This window comes from Dermacentor silvarum, chromosome 6 (assembly GCF_013339745.2).
Source record: "Dermacentor silvarum isolate Dsil-2018 chromosome 6, BIME_Dsil_1.4, whole genome shotgun sequence".
Classification (NCBI taxonomy): Eukaryota; Metazoa; Arthropoda; class Arachnida; order Ixodida; family Ixodidae; genus Dermacentor; species Dermacentor silvarum.
Window position 1 is genome coordinate 177,970,661 of NC_051159.1, and position 16,848 is coordinate 177,987,508.

The 16,848-nt window shown below is 45.4% G+C and overlaps 2 protein-coding genes across 8 annotated transcripts in view; one reads left to right on the plus strand and one right to left on the minus strand.

The window, feature by feature from the left end:
- The window catches only part of LOC119456458 (diacylglycerol kinase beta-like), a 468,550-nt gene that overhangs the window by 250,982 nt on the left and 200,720 nt on the right, over window positions 1–16,848 (plus strand). The window lies entirely within an intron of this gene.
- LOC119457073 (uncharacterized) overlaps window positions 10,999–16,848 on the minus strand; it is a 29,550-nt gene continuing 23,700 nt past the window's right edge. For both annotated transcript variants that reach the window (XM_049669885.1, XM_037718901.2), the window contains exons 12-15: window positions 16,114–16,230; window positions 15,399–15,513; window positions 13,731–13,917; window positions 10,999–11,118 (exon numbers count right to left, since the gene is read on the minus strand). In XM_049669885.1, coding sequence (XP_049525842.1) covers window positions 13,736–13,917; window positions 15,399–15,513; window positions 16,114–16,230 — 414 coding nt within the window. In that variant the 3' untranslated portion in view covers window positions 10,999–11,118; window positions 13,731–13,735. The remainder of the gene's footprint in view (window positions 11,119–13,730; window positions 13,918–15,398; window positions 15,514–16,113; window positions 16,231–16,848) is intronic.

Genomic DNA, 16,848 nt, shown 5'->3' on the forward strand with positions numbered 1-16,848 from the left:
AGGCAACTTACGAAACCTTTTTTCTTTCTAATTAGCTACGCAACATATAGGAAATCTGACTACTACTACTGCAGACAAGGCTACACCGACAAAACCGATGAGAAAGCGGAATTAGAAAAAAAGGTAAACAAAAAGAAAAACGCTGAACGCGTTAATATGTGCACAATCCACGGCACAATGCAGGCATCCTGCTCTCATTCTCAGTAAGTTAATGTCATGGCAGGCAAAATGTTCGTTAGAGCTCTTCCTGGACAGCGTAATTTTCAATCAAAGGGGAAAATACGCTTCAATTTTTATTATGTTAATTTCAAGAGATTACGCTATTTTTAAGGATTTGCATTTCTGTTACCTTTCAGTGAGTTATTGCGCATGTACGTTTTTGGCTAAAGACCGATCCATGCTTGGAATATAAACCCGCCTTCGGTTATAGCCTACGTATACAACACGCTAGCTGCTGTGCTGAATATCTCGTCGACGTTGTTAACAAGCCTGGCAAATACATCGCGTTCTCGCTTCTAACACTTCTTTCAGTGGGGCCTAAAGTTATTCGGGTATGGAAAGCTGGGGCTCCTGCAACTGTATGGTGTTTTATTGTTATTGCCGTGTAAGCAAAATTAACCGCGCTATAGAAACTACATCACATAATATTCGATGGCGCACTCTCTTCAACGCGACGGGTTTAATTAAGTAACGGGAATTTCCATTGAATTAAAATTAGATATAAGCGCGTGCACACGTGGAGGTATTTTTTTTTGATAAATTACAGCTGTTTAGTTTGTCTCATATGTTCGTGAAGCATGTCCAATGACAGCAAAATGGGCATGTTTATTCTCCTGGCGCCCTGTTATTGCAGTGTGCTTCAGCTTATTATCAAGGGCTGCCGTGCTTCGTTCATGCCATTGTTTAATGTCCGGAAAATTCAAATCAGGTCACGCTCTTATACGCAAACAATACGGGACGTTTCTAATACCTTGCACGGCTGGGATCGAGCTTCTAAGCATGGGATCCAAGATATGAAAAAGTGCAGAATTGATCTGCGCTTTAGAAGCAGAAAAGCGTTAATCTCTCTTGTCTTTTAGACGAAACTTGTTTCAGGCAGCCCTGTGTTGTTGTGTGTTTTCTAATGTAAAATAGCAGCCGACCGTCAGCATGGGTCACACGTGCTGCAAATACGTTAAATTAGCGATGAAACCGGCATGTACTACCCAGCTCGCATTAAATAATGATCAAAAATTTGTATGGCCATGCTATCCACAAGTGCTCTTCCACAATGGGAAGCGAAATTTCGGTGATCTTGCGCTGTGGCCAGAATGGTTATGTATTGCGCTGACTGGTATCGATTAGCGTTTACGCGCTACGAACTTATCCTTGTCGCCGGTAGCTATTCAATGAGCTGGCTCCTCAAGGGAATTCGAACAGATATAGTGTGTATCTGTTATTCGAGTCAGGGTTGGGTGAGAAATTTAAAGGATGTACATGCAGAGTTTTAACACTAATTAGTGCAATATGTCAAGCACCAATATATTTTGCTCCATTAGCTTACGTTCTTCTGGTATAAAATGCGTTGCTGTGGAGACGTTGAGGTAGACAGTACTGGCGTGCCAATTTTTTCAAGGCGATATTTTACGGTTCCTGCAGTAGCTGGTGCTTGCGAAAGTGTTGTCGATGCACCATGGATATAGGAGAGCAAGCGCCATCTTCCGCATCTCATCTGCCGCAAATTCCCACAGAGGAAATTAGTGCATGCTCAGTTGATACATCATCATAATACATCAAGGGCAAAAGAAGTAAGTAAATAAAAATAAATACTACTACTACTACTACTACTACTACTACTAATAATAATAATCAATAAGCGTCATAATTACAAACAAGGATCAGGAAACCTACATGGAGCGTTATATCAACGTCTGACGTCTGTCCATGTCACGACACAAGCACGGGATACATTTTTCCGTGGGCAAAGTGGGCGTCACCTTTGTTGAAGGAGAACATGAATGGAACCGAACGCCTTTGACTCGCACAAGGGCGAGTGCCATAGCAAGATGCAGCAACTGGAAAAAAGTGGCATTTGCAGGGCAGTACATAAATTGAATTTTATTCCAGTTCAATTTGATATTGCTTATCATCTGCTTCAAAGAAGCCGTTGAATTTACATTAGAGTCTCTTTGCTTTTGTCACCATACATGATACCTGCTGGTCTGTGTAGTGAATATGATTGGGATAAAATCTAGGTAAATGAAATTTCTTATTGTCCCCGAGATACGACTGGGCCCTGAGAAAAAAATATTAGGTATCTCAGGCTTCATTAGTAAAAACACTGTAGTTAAACTGAACTATATAAATAGCAAATATTAGAAAACACAAGAATGAAGCATGCAATCTCTGTCAGCGGAGCTCTCGCCGTGCATCCATATAGGTATTTATTTATTTATTTACATACAAGGTTGTAGAGCTTGTACAAGAATGTGGTCGCTGACTTTTGAACAACCTTTTAATTGTTCAATGGATAAAAAATGGCGAGATAAAGTGAATGAACGCACTGCAGCAATAAAGCAATTTTCGCAAAAGTGCGTGGAGAATGAGTTAGAGTGAGTGTGTTTAATTAGTCATCTGGCTGCATACATAAACATTTCTTCTACAACTTAGCAAAGACTTCAGCTACCATTTTTTTGTGCACTAACGGTTTTCACTATCTTTTGTGGAGAACGATCCTGCGTCACAAAAAGAAGTAAAATTGTTTTCGCATAGAGGAAAGTACCTTTGATCTTTTTTTTTTTTTTCATGAAGAAAAATTACCTTGAAGACATGTCGAGGTGGAATTAAGAGGAAAACACATTAATCTCGGTGTTAAGGAGAAAACTCGTTTATTTCAACTTTGCTCGTTTGTTTTGTACTGCAAGACAAAATGTGGCTCGAGCAAGAGCGGATTAAGCACTCGCACATCGAAGGCCTTAATACGCACGGAGACAGGAAATTCAAACAAAAAGCAGTTATTGCCCATAGAAGTTAAGTTATTAAAGTGAGCAAGGAAGTGAAATACAAATAAAAAAGTACGTTATGTAAGCCAAAGAAGGCTTATGGGCGGATATTTTTAAACGAGAACAAAGCATGTTGCAGTGAACAGTTGAAAGGAGACAGCGACAAAAGAATTGTTGTCGACAAGATGTAACTCCGCCTTCATATTTTAGTGTTTTGATATTTTTGCCCGGGTCTGGTGACGAGACCTAAACCAGGCTTTTAGCCCTGTCACCCCGTGAAGTCATATTTCTTTGTAAATGAAAGGCGAATTCAATTCTGTTGCTAGGGAACAGAACAAGAGGACATATAAGTTCGAGCGACAACAAAGCGTGCCTCTCAGTCCCGGCTTGTTACATAAGATATATTTCAAACGGGGGCCCTTCATTTAATTTTATTTTAAATATTTTTTGTGCCGTTATCACGTTTTTGCCGGCAGGACAGAGGCTTACGTAAATATGTCAGGCTTCCGACAACCGTGAACTGTGTCGCCTCGGGTGGTGAACAAAGGAGTCCCGATGGCTGCGCTCCATCCTGTGCCAGTCGACAGGCACGTGACTGTACATAAGGTTTCTACGGCGTACACTCGGAGACAACTCATCTTGGCAGTGAAGCGAAGCTTCTGCACAATCGTGTTACTCCGCCAATTAGTGCGGCAACCAGTTTCGGTTTTCTTTACACGCTGTGTACGCCCGTTGCCCGTCTTCACAACCTTCTATGTAGCCCTGGATGCTTAATAAAATTTGGCGATTATTGATTTTACCGTTGAAGATACCATATCTAGATCTCATATGTTTGTGAGAACTTTTTTATCAGATGTGTCTACAAACGCGCCCCTCAGCTACAAACGCGCCCCTCAGTAAATGTGAAAATTATTAATGAATTTAGGGAACTCTTTTGTTTGCGAGTAGGGACCCATAGCTTTCCCTGCACTGGCAAGAAAAGTTGTCCCCGAGTCTGCTATCCTTTGGGACGTGCGTCCCTTTAGAGGCGCTTGGTGCGGTCGTTGCGGCCCCTGACGGTGGTGACTCTGCGGGGGGTGACGACGCCGTCCTCTTGCGCCGAGGCGGCCAGTGCTTCGGACCTCCGCGACGGCAGGAAGCGTTCCTCCAGCACGCTGGCCATCAGGTTGAGAGGCCTCTCGAAGAACGCGTGCAGCGCGAAGGCCATCACGAACGAGCCGACGCAGTTTCCGGCCACCACGGTCATCTGGAAGAGAACGGCTTTCGAGAGCACAACTGCGCTTCGCCTGCGCTCTTGTTCGGCTCCGCCATCGCTTCCACATGAGATAGTTCTATTTGTATGGATATATTTAAGCCAGCCTCCTTTTAGGGGCGAAGCTCCTTATGGCGGCACCCGTTCCGTCCCCGTCGTAGTGGTAGTAGTAGTGTGTAACCAGTCTTAGAAAAATGAGAAAAAAATTCCGAAGTTGTGTCCGTAGCGCGGAATCGAACCAGGGACCCCTCGCTTCCGAGCGCGCGGCGTTAGCCCACTACGCCACGAAGCGGACATGGACAAACGCACCACGATGGCTATAAATACCCAACATTAACGAAAGGCCGCGTTTCTAGCGCGTTTCTAACGCGTTTGTGCTAGCGCGTTACGGCCCGTGTAAGAAGCTGGTGTAAGACGCTGTGGCCTCTCCACCTTACCTTCAACGCGTTTCGAACGCGCTGCCCAAAGCGGTGGCAAGTCAAGTTCAAGTCGAGGAGCGTTTATGAATACGGGGGGTATACTCTCTCGGCAGTCATGTGATGGCGTCGGCAAACGCGGTGCACGTTCCGGCATGTGTAAATGGCTGCGTAAGACGCTGTGGCCGCTCCCCCTTACTAGAGAGTACTGCACGTTTCTAACGCGTTTGTGCTAGCGTCCCCTTAAGCGGGAGATCCGATGATTCCCCCCGGAGCTTCGCCCACTCATCATCATTCACCTCGTGGATCTGCTGTCATTTTTTTCTTGTTTATTTCTTTGTTTCCAAATCCTTTGCAAATGCTGTATTTTTATATTTTATTTAGAGCCTACGGAATGCAACTGCTTCATAACAAGTCACATTTTAACCCGGAAGACGAAGCGTTGATTGCGATAGCAAATTAAGGTTAGTGTTTTTATCAGCTGCATAAACTGCGTTAAACATTCTCTTGCTGACTAAATTACCGAGCAGGTTGTCAAGCGCGCACAGGGATACACGAAAAGATCTAGCTCGCTGATGGCGGACACTCGTTGTCAGAACGCTGGCGCGAGGAAGAACGGCAGCAACAGCAGCGAGAGCGAAATGGCCTTCGTGCTGTGACTCGCTCCAACGCCAACAACTAAACGGCGAGATTGCAGCGCACACGAAGCCACCAGCCCTCAGCGCACGTGGACCCACCGCAGATCGCTTTCAAGATATAGGGTCCGCGCGGTCGCGCTCAGCCAGCGTCCTAAACAGCCACAACCGGAGTAGAATGCCCCCCACCTCCTGCTGTCTTGCGCGTGATTGAAGAGGCACGCTTCCCCCCTTGGCACGCGCGAGATCTAGCCACCATCTCTCTCTGTTACCGATACCTCGAAAGCTTACGCTCGCACCTACTTCATACAGCGCGCGACCGCGATGTTATCGCACTTGGACTTTACACTGAACATCACGGCTCACTCGATGATCGCGCACACTCGCTGTCAAAACGCTACACTGAAGAATTGACCTTCGGGCTCCCCTCCCTTGCGCCTGATGGAAGGTGGCGCGCTTTCTCCCCACTTTCCTCTCATGCGCGCGCGAGATTGAGCCACCATGGTCGGGTCACCGTCGCATCATTTCGCTCGCATGCGGCGCGCGGCGATGATGTTATCACATTTGGAGTTTATACGGAACATCACGGCGACGCCAATGGCGGAAATACGCAATTGGAGTGTCCACATAGTTTCTATCGCAATAAAACAAGCGCTGTTAGATCTTTTTTGGTATTAAACATTGCTTGTCTTCCTTGTTTTTTTTTTTCAAAATGTTCACTAACTTCGATCCCCGATTATGACCGATTCAGCCATATTACAATATTACAATGCGCATGTCAAAATATTCGGAACCAATGTAATTGTTGGAAAGAATTGGTGTTTCGGAAACGCTTTTTCATTTCAAATCAAATTAATTTGAGTGACATCGACAAGGTTGTCTTTGATTAAGTTAGTTAATTTGGTTTGCTGATTTCCTGGTCCTCAGAAAGCCGTGTCACTTCCCTGCCTTGTGCTTCCCGAGACAGCTACCCGCATTCTGGCCTAGCTGCATCTAATAACTTTGGCCGCTCTCCCCTTCAGCCTTTCGTTTTTTTCTTCCTCTTTTTCTTTCTCTTTTGTTGTCGTAAATGTGCTCCACGTGACCTCTCGTACCTTCGGCGTCGCGGAACGCCTATAACCGTGGCCGTGGAAGCGAACTTTATTAAAGGCTCCGAGCAGCCATGACTGACGGTAGAAGTGCCCGAACGCATCGGGAGTTCCCACGTGAAGTGCGCTTAAGGGGGACTTCGCGATGGCTTCTCGACGGGATGAAATTGGGGCGCTTTCGCATTGCCAGCGGCTCCACTGCTTGCACGAACGTCAGTCGCGCCGGAGCAATACACTGTGCGTCATTTCGCTAAAATTGTGAAGGGCCTTGGAGCGTAAAATCTCTCTCTGTAAAACCATTCAGTCCTGCGTAAGCTGGAAATTTCTTCACCCTATCAAAGACCAAATTCAAAGCAATATTAAAAATTAAGGGTAACCCGTGTTTGTGAACTAACACACCGACGCATCGGGTGATCGCGAACTGGGGACAATGGAGACAACTTTGTAACTTCGACTGTTGATTGTCTGACTATGGCTATATAGCTTTCATAATGCTGGGAGGTTGTTGTAAGACTGAGTACCGCAGCTTAGCTCGATGTGGAACGAGCCAAGGCGGCTTCCAAACCGCAAGCCGATTCTTTAGAAGTCCAACATGACTTTATATACGTATATATTGGTTTATGAGTACCTGATCACAGTTTTAATGTCTTCACGACGCTACAGGGTTTTAACGCGAGTCGGCGGAGGCCCCTCCAGCGGGTGACAGAGCGAATCGTGCACTGTGATCCTCAGCGCGTGCGTATCTGCATTAGCATATTCTGCTCTCTGGAATATTAATAAAAATACGACGATGCGAAACGAGCACTGAAGCGCTAGCACTCTTCGTTGACTCCTTCGATGAGAGAGGTAATGGAAGGCGTGAAAGACAACGGGAGAAATTGCTACACAAGAAATGTGTCCTTTGAGCAGTATATATCTATACCATTGTTGATTAAGTACTGCACAATCTGCCGTAGTGCACTGTATTATAGTTTCAGCATGTAGAGATAGTGATTCACAGTAGTTCCGCTATGTTGGAAACTTGAGGCTGTTTATATAAAAAAAACCTTTTTGCCCGAGTGACCCGAACTTATCTCTTTTGCGGTGTCTCCCGTGTGTGTTTCAGGCTATTCTTTTCTGTTTACAAGTTCGTTACGCTTTCGAGTCAAAGCAGCATTACTTAGTGTTCGCATTGCTAAAGTCTTCAAGAAATGTCTGTCAAATGCGGGCTCTACGTTATCCATCCTAGTATTTTTGGCTGAAGCGACCACGCCCGCACGATCTTTAGTCTCCGGCACGCTGCACAGTTTACCGGAGCAGTTTACGTACTTTGTTTCTTTGGGAGACACCACTTTGATCTAAAAAAGTGTGTATATATATATATATATATATATATATATATATATATATATATATATATATATAACGTGGGGGCTCCCCACACGTTGCATATACGCATATATAATTTGAGGCGTCTGTGTAGCGGTGACCTTATTGCAGACAATAATGATGGTGCATTGGGATTTTCTCATTATTGCGCTCTGTAGACCTGTACGTGTAACGCGCATGATGAAATGCGAGCTCGTTGATAGTCGGGCACATGCAGGGTAAGCGACCAACAGAAATAATTCTTATAATGCTTTCGAACTATACCGCAAACTTATCGATAAAGGTGTTTCCGTAGGGCTGCTGTGCACGTCTGCGAGCTGGTGAGACGGCTGCTGCAGCCTCCTCTCAGGATGAAGTTATCGCACATGGTACAAGCGGAATGGTGCGCGGACTTGTTGGACGGGCCATATGCTTCGCGAGAAAAGCAGTGTATAATGAGTGACGAAGCTCATAGCTTAGGTGGAATGTGGTTCATATAGTACTATACGCGATATAGTCAAGTGCAAAGCTACGACGAAAAAAAAAAGCAAGCAAAACGTCTGACAACGGACTGTGTAATCGTACAACGTTGAACGTGGTTCCTACACGGCGCTCCATTTATTGAGAGTAATTAAACTTTAGCGAGTTATGCATTAGTGTGCAAAACTTATCAAAGCGGTGTAGGCAGAATGATGAAAGCCCTCGCGCACTTAGACACAGGTGGTCGTTAAGGAACCCCAGTTTGACCAAAATTTGTACGGAAACGTACGCTACAGCATCCGCCATAGCGTCCTAACATGTGCCGCTCTGGGACATCGTAGATGCCAAAAGAAGTATTTGTCGTCGTCGAATAAATTGGGAGCCTACGCTCTGTTTATGCCATTAGTGATGTGTGTCTCTGATGAGGTGTGTTTGTGGAACCCCGGCGGAGACAACTTTCCTCCACTCGACGCTCCAGCTCAAGAGAGATGCGTTGCAGCACCGCCTTTCGGAGATTTCTTGGCAAAAATTTTGCAACCACTCACAGACTGTGTCTACTATGGAATGCACATGGCTGAGGGCGTGCTTCTCAAGCAACTTGCGGTCGTGGGAATCTACAAGGAGGGTTCTTCAAGAGTGCTATGTTCTTCAGTCGAGGGGCAATGTTGTGCTCCCCAAGAGCTTTGTGAACGTAGGTGTACAGTAGATAATGGGCACTACATTTTCCATGGCTCTTTCTTTAAGGCAGACTTTTTTCATCGTCGAAAAACTACTGAATTAATCTTAGAGCATCGCTTGCTATCACATTTTCAGCATGGTCCCATACACCGACGTTGTTTGGATTTTTTTTTAGACTGGCGTATAAGCTTCTCGCAAAAAACGCGGATTATCCTGCAGTCCTCCGCTGGCCAAATAACGTTTGCCTCGTCAGTCTTCCGCCTTAGCAGTCCTCACGCCCACCAGAAGGGGGAAAAAAATGAGTTAGCCCATTAGTGAATCGCTCATTAAAACGTCCTCACCATGATGCGCCACGCCGAGCAACCAAGCACGCATGCGCTGATACAGCAGCGCTGCGCAAATGTTCTATTGCTACTTTCCATAGCTGTAGAACATAGAGCTACAGCCTCAGCCAGCTGTTACCTAAGCATGCACGTCCTCCGTATTATATAGACGAACGCTTCTAAAATAACTTGGCAAATGTGCAACGGCGTAGTTGGTAACCTAATTTTAAAGGCTCGGTTTATGAGAACCACCGGATACATGATGATTATGAAACATCGCGCGACGATGGCCACGTCTCCATTTGCATGCCCGAAACATCAAATTCCTCATTTTGAATGTAGAGTGAACTGCGGCGTAGTGTCACAAGCGCGTTGAAATGAAGTGGGAGCATGATATTTCTAAAAAAAATAATAATAATAATTGAACTCTGGCGTTGATGTCTACGGAAGCTACAAGTATAGCTGTGCAGCCAGCAGGGTTATAATGGGCTATAATACATAGATTTCCTCAAACTTGGCCGTTCTGGCTTGAAACGACTTTCAGAAGTTGATAACCCTTAAGAATAAATTGCGTTGTAAATGCAACGATTAACAATGATTGTCCATTTCCACAGAAACCCATTGAGATCATGCTTTTAGTAAGTATGATTTCTTGGCAAATAGAAAGACTAAAAGAACGTCTGAAGCCATGAGCGCTAATATCAGACCAATCCATGTACTACCCATAATTCCCATGGCTGCTGGAGATAGAGAGAGAGAATAAACTTTAATAAAAAGAGCACGCGAGCGTAGTTAGCTCCTCTGCTCTGCAGTGGGTGGTCCCCTCAGTCCAAGAGTCCAGAGGCCTTAGCGGCCCTTCTCGCTCGGTTGACCAGGTTGAGCTGGTCCGTCGAGTCGGAGCTGGACAGCGCTGCCTCCCATTGCCGTGTGGTGGGGTGTGTTATGGGTGTTAGCTGTGGTGTGTTTGCGCAAGCCCATACCATGTGGTAAAGTGTTGCACATTGATCACAGTGTGGACATTTATAGGAATACAGCGCAGGGTGTAAGGCGTGGTAAAGACTCAAATGTGGATATGTGTTTGTTTGGAGTTTTCGCCATATTACGGCCTCCTCTCGCGTTAGAGAATTATGAGGTGGGGGTAGCGTTCTTCGTGAAAGGCGATAGTGTTGTAGGATGTGAGTGTAGGTTAATGGTATGGGCTCTGGTTGGAACTGCTCGGCGCGGTCATCTCGCGGCTCCCGGTGTGCATGCGCTCGGACGTAGGCGTGTGCCTGCTGATTGCCGCGTAAGGACTCATGCCCCGGAGTCCACACGATTTGTATGTATGGTGGCAGCTGGTGCGCTCCATTCAGAATGCGATGTGCAGCCCTGGAAATTTTGGCCCTGGAGTAATTTCTGCATGCCGTCTGAGAGTCCGTCAGAACTATGACGCAATCCCACTGCGGTCTCGTCGTGATGGCTAACGCTATCGCTAGTTCCTCCGCAGCGCTCACTCTGCTCATGGCAGCTGGACGTTCGCAGCGCCATAGCTTTCTTCGCGGATTGGTGTAGTAAACTCTTTGTGCCGTTATGTCAACCCTTCCTGTGATGCGGCAGCCGCCTGTACGAATTCGCTCGACTCTACTGCTCCTGTGCCCCTTCCGCAATAATTCGACGGCCGTCCCATACGCATTATTCCGGTTTACATCGGCCCGTGACGCTGCGCTCTAGAAGGAGGATGCAGAACGCCGCTGTTTCATTCGCGGGCTGGAATTGAAAATGGTGAGCATGCTTACCATGAAATAGTAGCCTCCGTTAACTCTGCCCGGGAAACTGACCCACTGGTAGTAGAGCAAGAAATCGTGAATAATATAAATGCAGAAGGAAAGCCTGCTGATTGGAGCCCATCCGGGCCACGCCAGGAAACTGGTCAGGAACCCTGCGCATCACACACCACCGGCGGTCATTACAGAAACAAGAAACAAACAGGATAATTCAGAACCTTACTCGTCGAAGAAAAATTAAGTTCGTGGGTTTTACGTGCCACAACAGCGATCTGATCACGAGGCCCGCAGTAGTGGGGGACTCCGGACTAATTTTGACGATCTGGGATTCTTTAACTCGGACCAATGCACGGTACACGGAAGTTCTTGCATTTTTACCCCATCGAAATACGGCTGCCACGGCCGGAATTTGATTCCTCGACCTCGTCCTTAGCAGCGCAATGCCAAAGCCACTAAGCAACCACGGCGGGTGGAATGTTTCATTTCTTGAAATAGTTTGAGGTCGCGAACTCGCCTAGTGTAGTTAATGTCGGCAAATATTGAACGTTGCGTCGCTTTGAAACGTGTGCATAACTGACTAGCTACGTTATTCATCAAACAATTTGTGAACAGCGATACGACTCCGACGACAACACAGTGCATCTTTAAGAATAATTCGTGGTATTACAACGGCTGTCAAACTTTGAGAAACCTCGAGAGTGGGCATGTCTGGACTGGACATGACAACTTGACCTGCCAACATTTCCTTTTTTTTTTTTTTTTTAAAGAGAACTCGCAATAAAATGCAGGGAACAAAATACAAACTGGTCGGGGAATTCCGTGGCTGTGACGACCATGCTTCAGAGCACGAGGTCGCGCGGACTCGATTCCTGGTGTCAGTGGCTGCACTTCGATGGGGGCCCTTGGATTTAGGCGCATGTTAATGAACACCAGGTGGTCAACATTAGCCTTGAGCCCTCCATTACGGCGACACCCATAAGCCGCTGTGCAGTTCCGGAACGTCACACCACACAATGGAAGCGTGCACAAACCACGCGACGGGGAAAAAAAAGTCTTAGCTTTTTGTCGCCGAAAATAACGACGAATTGGAACAGCCTTTTTCTCTAATGAACAGCTTACGAAATTCTGTAAGTGTCTGTGTTCCAACCAAGAACTCTCGCCCACAGACTCGATTCCCCCTTGTAAATGGTATCCTCTGAGGGCTGAAAGAGAGATAGCGAGCGCCTTTGGCGAACTATCAATTATTCCGAAAATTTCATGCTGTCGTGAAGTTCCCGCACGCGCTCTCTCCAAAAGTATTGTTCCCATTTCTGTCCTTTGCCACCGCCGAACCCCGGCTATGTGGAAGGTTCTGGGTGGGTTCGTTGGTGGTCAAGGCGAGGCTATTGAATGGAAACAATACTCGTACTCTCGCTGGGGAGAAACACTGAGGCTATCAAGTTTTCCAAATAGTTCTCGGAAAGCGTTCGTGCTCGCGGTTCCTTCCTCAGAGCACCGCACTTACAGAGAGAGAAACGTAATCTGCGGACGAGAGATCCGTTTTAAATAACGGCCCTTCTCACGATTGCGAAGTATTCTTTTCCAGAGAATTGTCAATTGCATTTTTGAAGCTGAACTAGGTAACTCAAGATGTTTGCATTTCTGAGAGAAATAATTACTCAGGAGGGATGAACCTTACATTATAATTCACATCGGTGGCTTTTAGCACAAATATGGAGGATGCAAACTCACGAGGTTACACTTGTGTTTTCTTCCTCTATTTGTGCGCAAAAATGCGCCGATATAGATTACAGTTACCGACACGTCTAAAAAAGTACCAAACTCAGATATAGAACCTTGCGGTTTGTATGAGGTTAATGAACTGGACTTGAAAATAAATTCTGAATAACACTGGCGCGATTCAAAACGTAAGAACGCGACTTTTGACAAAGTTGTAAACCGATGGGCAGACAAGGGTGAACACCAAATGCTCCTCGGTGTCATCGTCCAAAGTCGCGCGGTTGCATTTTAAATTATGCTGAACCAAACAAATCTTTGAAGTTACTAACGCTAGCACGTTTGCTTTGCTTTTTGAGTGAGAACTGTTAATAAGAGGATCTAAGAAGCGCAATTTTCGGTTAGTCACAACCATTCGAAGAAACACACCATGAATGTAAAATGGGGGAAAAGATAAACATGCCGTCGGTGAAATCCAAATCCACAACCTACGCATTACGCGTGCGGAGCTTTACCAATTAGGTAACCTCTCTCCTCCCCATCTTTCATTCTCCCCCATCCCGCTCCTATGTATAGGGTAGCAAACCGGTTATGCTAAACTGGTTAAGCTCCCTGCCTTTCCTTCTCCACTCTTTCCTTCCTTCCTTCAGCAGCTAACCTCCGAATCACTTTGTTGGGTATTTTTGTACAATATTAGCCCGAAAGCAATATTAGCCAGTGCCACCTAACGGCCAAGGCAGCGGATGCGGAACACCCTTCTAAGTTTTAACAGCAGGTGTTGCATAGAACGTGATAAGCTTAGTAGCAGGTAGCTGTCCAATAAACCCTCGTATACTGCATGCCTCATGTCATCAAGACTGCCACATTCGAAGCCCTCGCTATGCAATGAGCGAGAAGAGTAAGAGAATTCGAGGGACTAGATGTTTAGTTAGTCCCAACCGTACGAAGAGACAGTAAAGCTTTCTTTTTTTGTAACATCTGTCCCCTAAAAGAGACTACTGTGGAGGTTCTTTGGTGTCGTACGTATGCATGAAATCGCGCAGTTGCTTACCGCCTCTATCGGTAAGGCAGGCGTACATGACCCAGGCAAGACCACCGCAATAGAGCGTCCGAGTGGTGGCGGCAAAGAGAGCCGTGGCGACCCTGGATGGCAGCTCGTGTCCCGTCCACAGGACGGTACCGAACAGGGAAAACCCGATGGCGGCTACCGCTGCCACCCACATCAAGGCCACTTTCCGCTGTGCAGGATTCAATCAGTAATCATATCAATCAGAGCTGTATTGTACAATGACAAAAAAATTCATACAAACATTTTTGGACCAATAGTATTTCCGGCTAGTATTTGGTCCAGTACAAGGAGGTAACAGTAGGTCAGCCACAGGCTTAATAAAAAATAAACATTTCTGAGAAAGCAACGGACATTCGTTTAGCAATGGACATTACTATCAAAAGCAATAAATTGCCAAGGATCGTGACGAAATTATCGTACTTGATAACAGAGATAAAAGCGTTTACAAGCAAGCTCGAAGTTTCTGGTTACATTTGTTTCAGTTGTCACAGAATTCGAGGTTAATGCACGAGTAAAATCGGTACACAATTACTACTACTGATAAGGTTTCAATTGCCATTCTATGCTTTTTTAATGTGCAGATGTGGAAACATAAATATGTTATTAAGAAAACGAGAGTTGGAGTTAAGTATCTTGTGTACTAAAGAAACGGACTAATAGTTTGCAATGTTCCAAACGAAAGCACTCGGAAATAATTAATCGAATTTTACTTGGATACTGCCTGGAAGAAAAACTTATTTCTACAGACAGAGTAAAAGTTTCAGGTTAGGTGTGCAATTTAGTTCCCATGTTTCACGACGGTAAGTATGGTGACAGGGAAGTAAAGGAAAATTGACAGGGGGAAGTAAATCGGCATGAAACATATTGCCGGGTGCGGACAAGGGGGTAACATCTATGAGCAAGCTTGTTTATAAACACTGTGGAGTTGCTCGTTTCAATGTAGATGCAGCTCCAACTTCAGCAATGTTCTCAAAATTATCAGACCAAATTAAGAACAAAGTGTAGGCCATGCGCAACTAGGTTTGTGACCTATTTTATTACCATGAACAATCCACTTCGCAAGGAAGAGCCTTGCCAATATGTTTCTTTCCTTCTTTAAATCCTACCAGTGATTAACTTGCATTACTCAGGGGGAAAATCATTGCTCTGAATGGTAAATTTGAACACTACCTGTTCTAAACGCTCAGAAATTGTGCCAGAAAATTTTGAAATATATTTTTCTGGTTACTTGCTAAAAAAAAACGAGAAAAACAAAAACAAATAAGTTGCTCTGCCGAGTCTCTTCATTATCTTATTTTTCGACTTTTACATTTTTGTTTGGCAGCGGCGTGTTTTGCTGCTTGCCTGTACTGACGAGATTCTCAGAGGCATCCGCTGGAGAATACTTTGGTTCGCAGGAACTGAAATTTTCTTCAGCTCCGCAGCTTCATTTCTGAGGGTGCCCTATGAGTCTCCGTTTGTGAATGCACCTGTGCTTCCTCTGTAGTGGTTTGATTAATCCTCGAACACCGCCTAGCCCGGCAATAAGACATTTAATGGGAGAAAAAAGTTTCTCTGACAAGAAGTAGCGAGAGACTTTGACCGTTCTTACATATTTGGAAGAAAGCAGAATGGAAGACGAGGAGATAGCCAAGTGTGTTTTATGCTTACCCTGGACAGTCTCCGTGAAGGCTGTTTCGTGTAGTAGTAGCCGGCGAGAATTCCGACGCAGTAGCTCGGAATGTGGGTGTACGGCATGTAATACACGAAACCTGCATAGTTGTGTCTGCGGAACGCAAGGAGAAACTTTAGATCTTGCTGGTCTGGGATTTCTCGAGCTCGTCTGGGATTTCGCTAAAACTCGTTGCTCGCATATAGTCATAGATGGAAAACCCGAACTACGCGCATTGAGACGCCGGGATGTACCCCGCTTCTACCGAGTGAAGCCTGCAAATTTGCTCCTACTACTGGATCCTATCATTAGCTCACGACAAGCCTGCGGAAAAGCAGAAAAAATGAGGCTAAGCACAACGTACTCGGTGTATAAGTTGCCTGACTGAAATTATGCACCCCAGTCCTACGAATTACAAGTGGGGCCTCCTACTTTGTGTAATCTCAATGAGGCGCACACTTGTCAATAAAATATTTACACTATCGTTACTCTAAATCCCCCCCCTCACCAATGCTTTTTTTTTCACGCACTGCAGTCAATTCGTTTTATGAAACTCATGAGTCAGATGACATGGTGTAAAAACCAACAATAAAAAAGGAAGAATTACCACATTTGCGTTTTAATCTAACGTCAGATTATAACGTGCATCTTTCGACATCACGGTTAACGTGTCATACAAAACAATTCATAAGACGTTATTAAGTTCACAATCACCTTCCCAGAGGAGTGTAGTACAAAAGTCCGGGAGTAAGTTCCAGCATATGATTCTGGACGTAGGTGAACAACATCGACAGCGCCATGATGACGAGAAGCGGCCGTTTGCTGCCAGTCCTGAAGGAAAGCGAGAGCGACAGGAAGTAGACATTCAGTCCATCATTCGTGGTTGCTATTCACTGTTTTGGTGAAGCAGAAAGAGCGTTCCTTGCTCTTTAACGAGTAGATTCAGAAGTCCTGTCGCATTCATTAAAGGAACAATATAAGCAGATATCTGGTGCTTACAAGAGCCCATCATTCGGCGTCAATTATAAAAATGTGTTCCAGTTCCGCATCCGAGCAGCGACTACTGTGGCTTGCGGCAGTTTTGCCGGGAATGTTGCGGACTTCACGCACATCATCGTTTCATTGTTGGCACACGACACCTAAAAAGTCCCTGGACAATTGTCCTTTATAGTTTCCCATTGCTTTTTTTTTCTGTTTGTTAGACTGGTTTCGTTCGTTATTTCGTTGTCTGTGCAGTGGGATAGCTGCTTATAGAATGACCGAGCACGTTTATTTCGCATTGGCTCCTCCCACACTGCGTACAGCCTTTTTACTGCCTTTTCTCCAATACATCAGCTATCATGCACTATATTTTCAGCAAACTTACTCAATCAAACAGGTATTCTGTGCCTGCACGTTTCGCGATTGATTTATTGCTATGGCTCCAGTGATTCGACTTCAATTTTATCA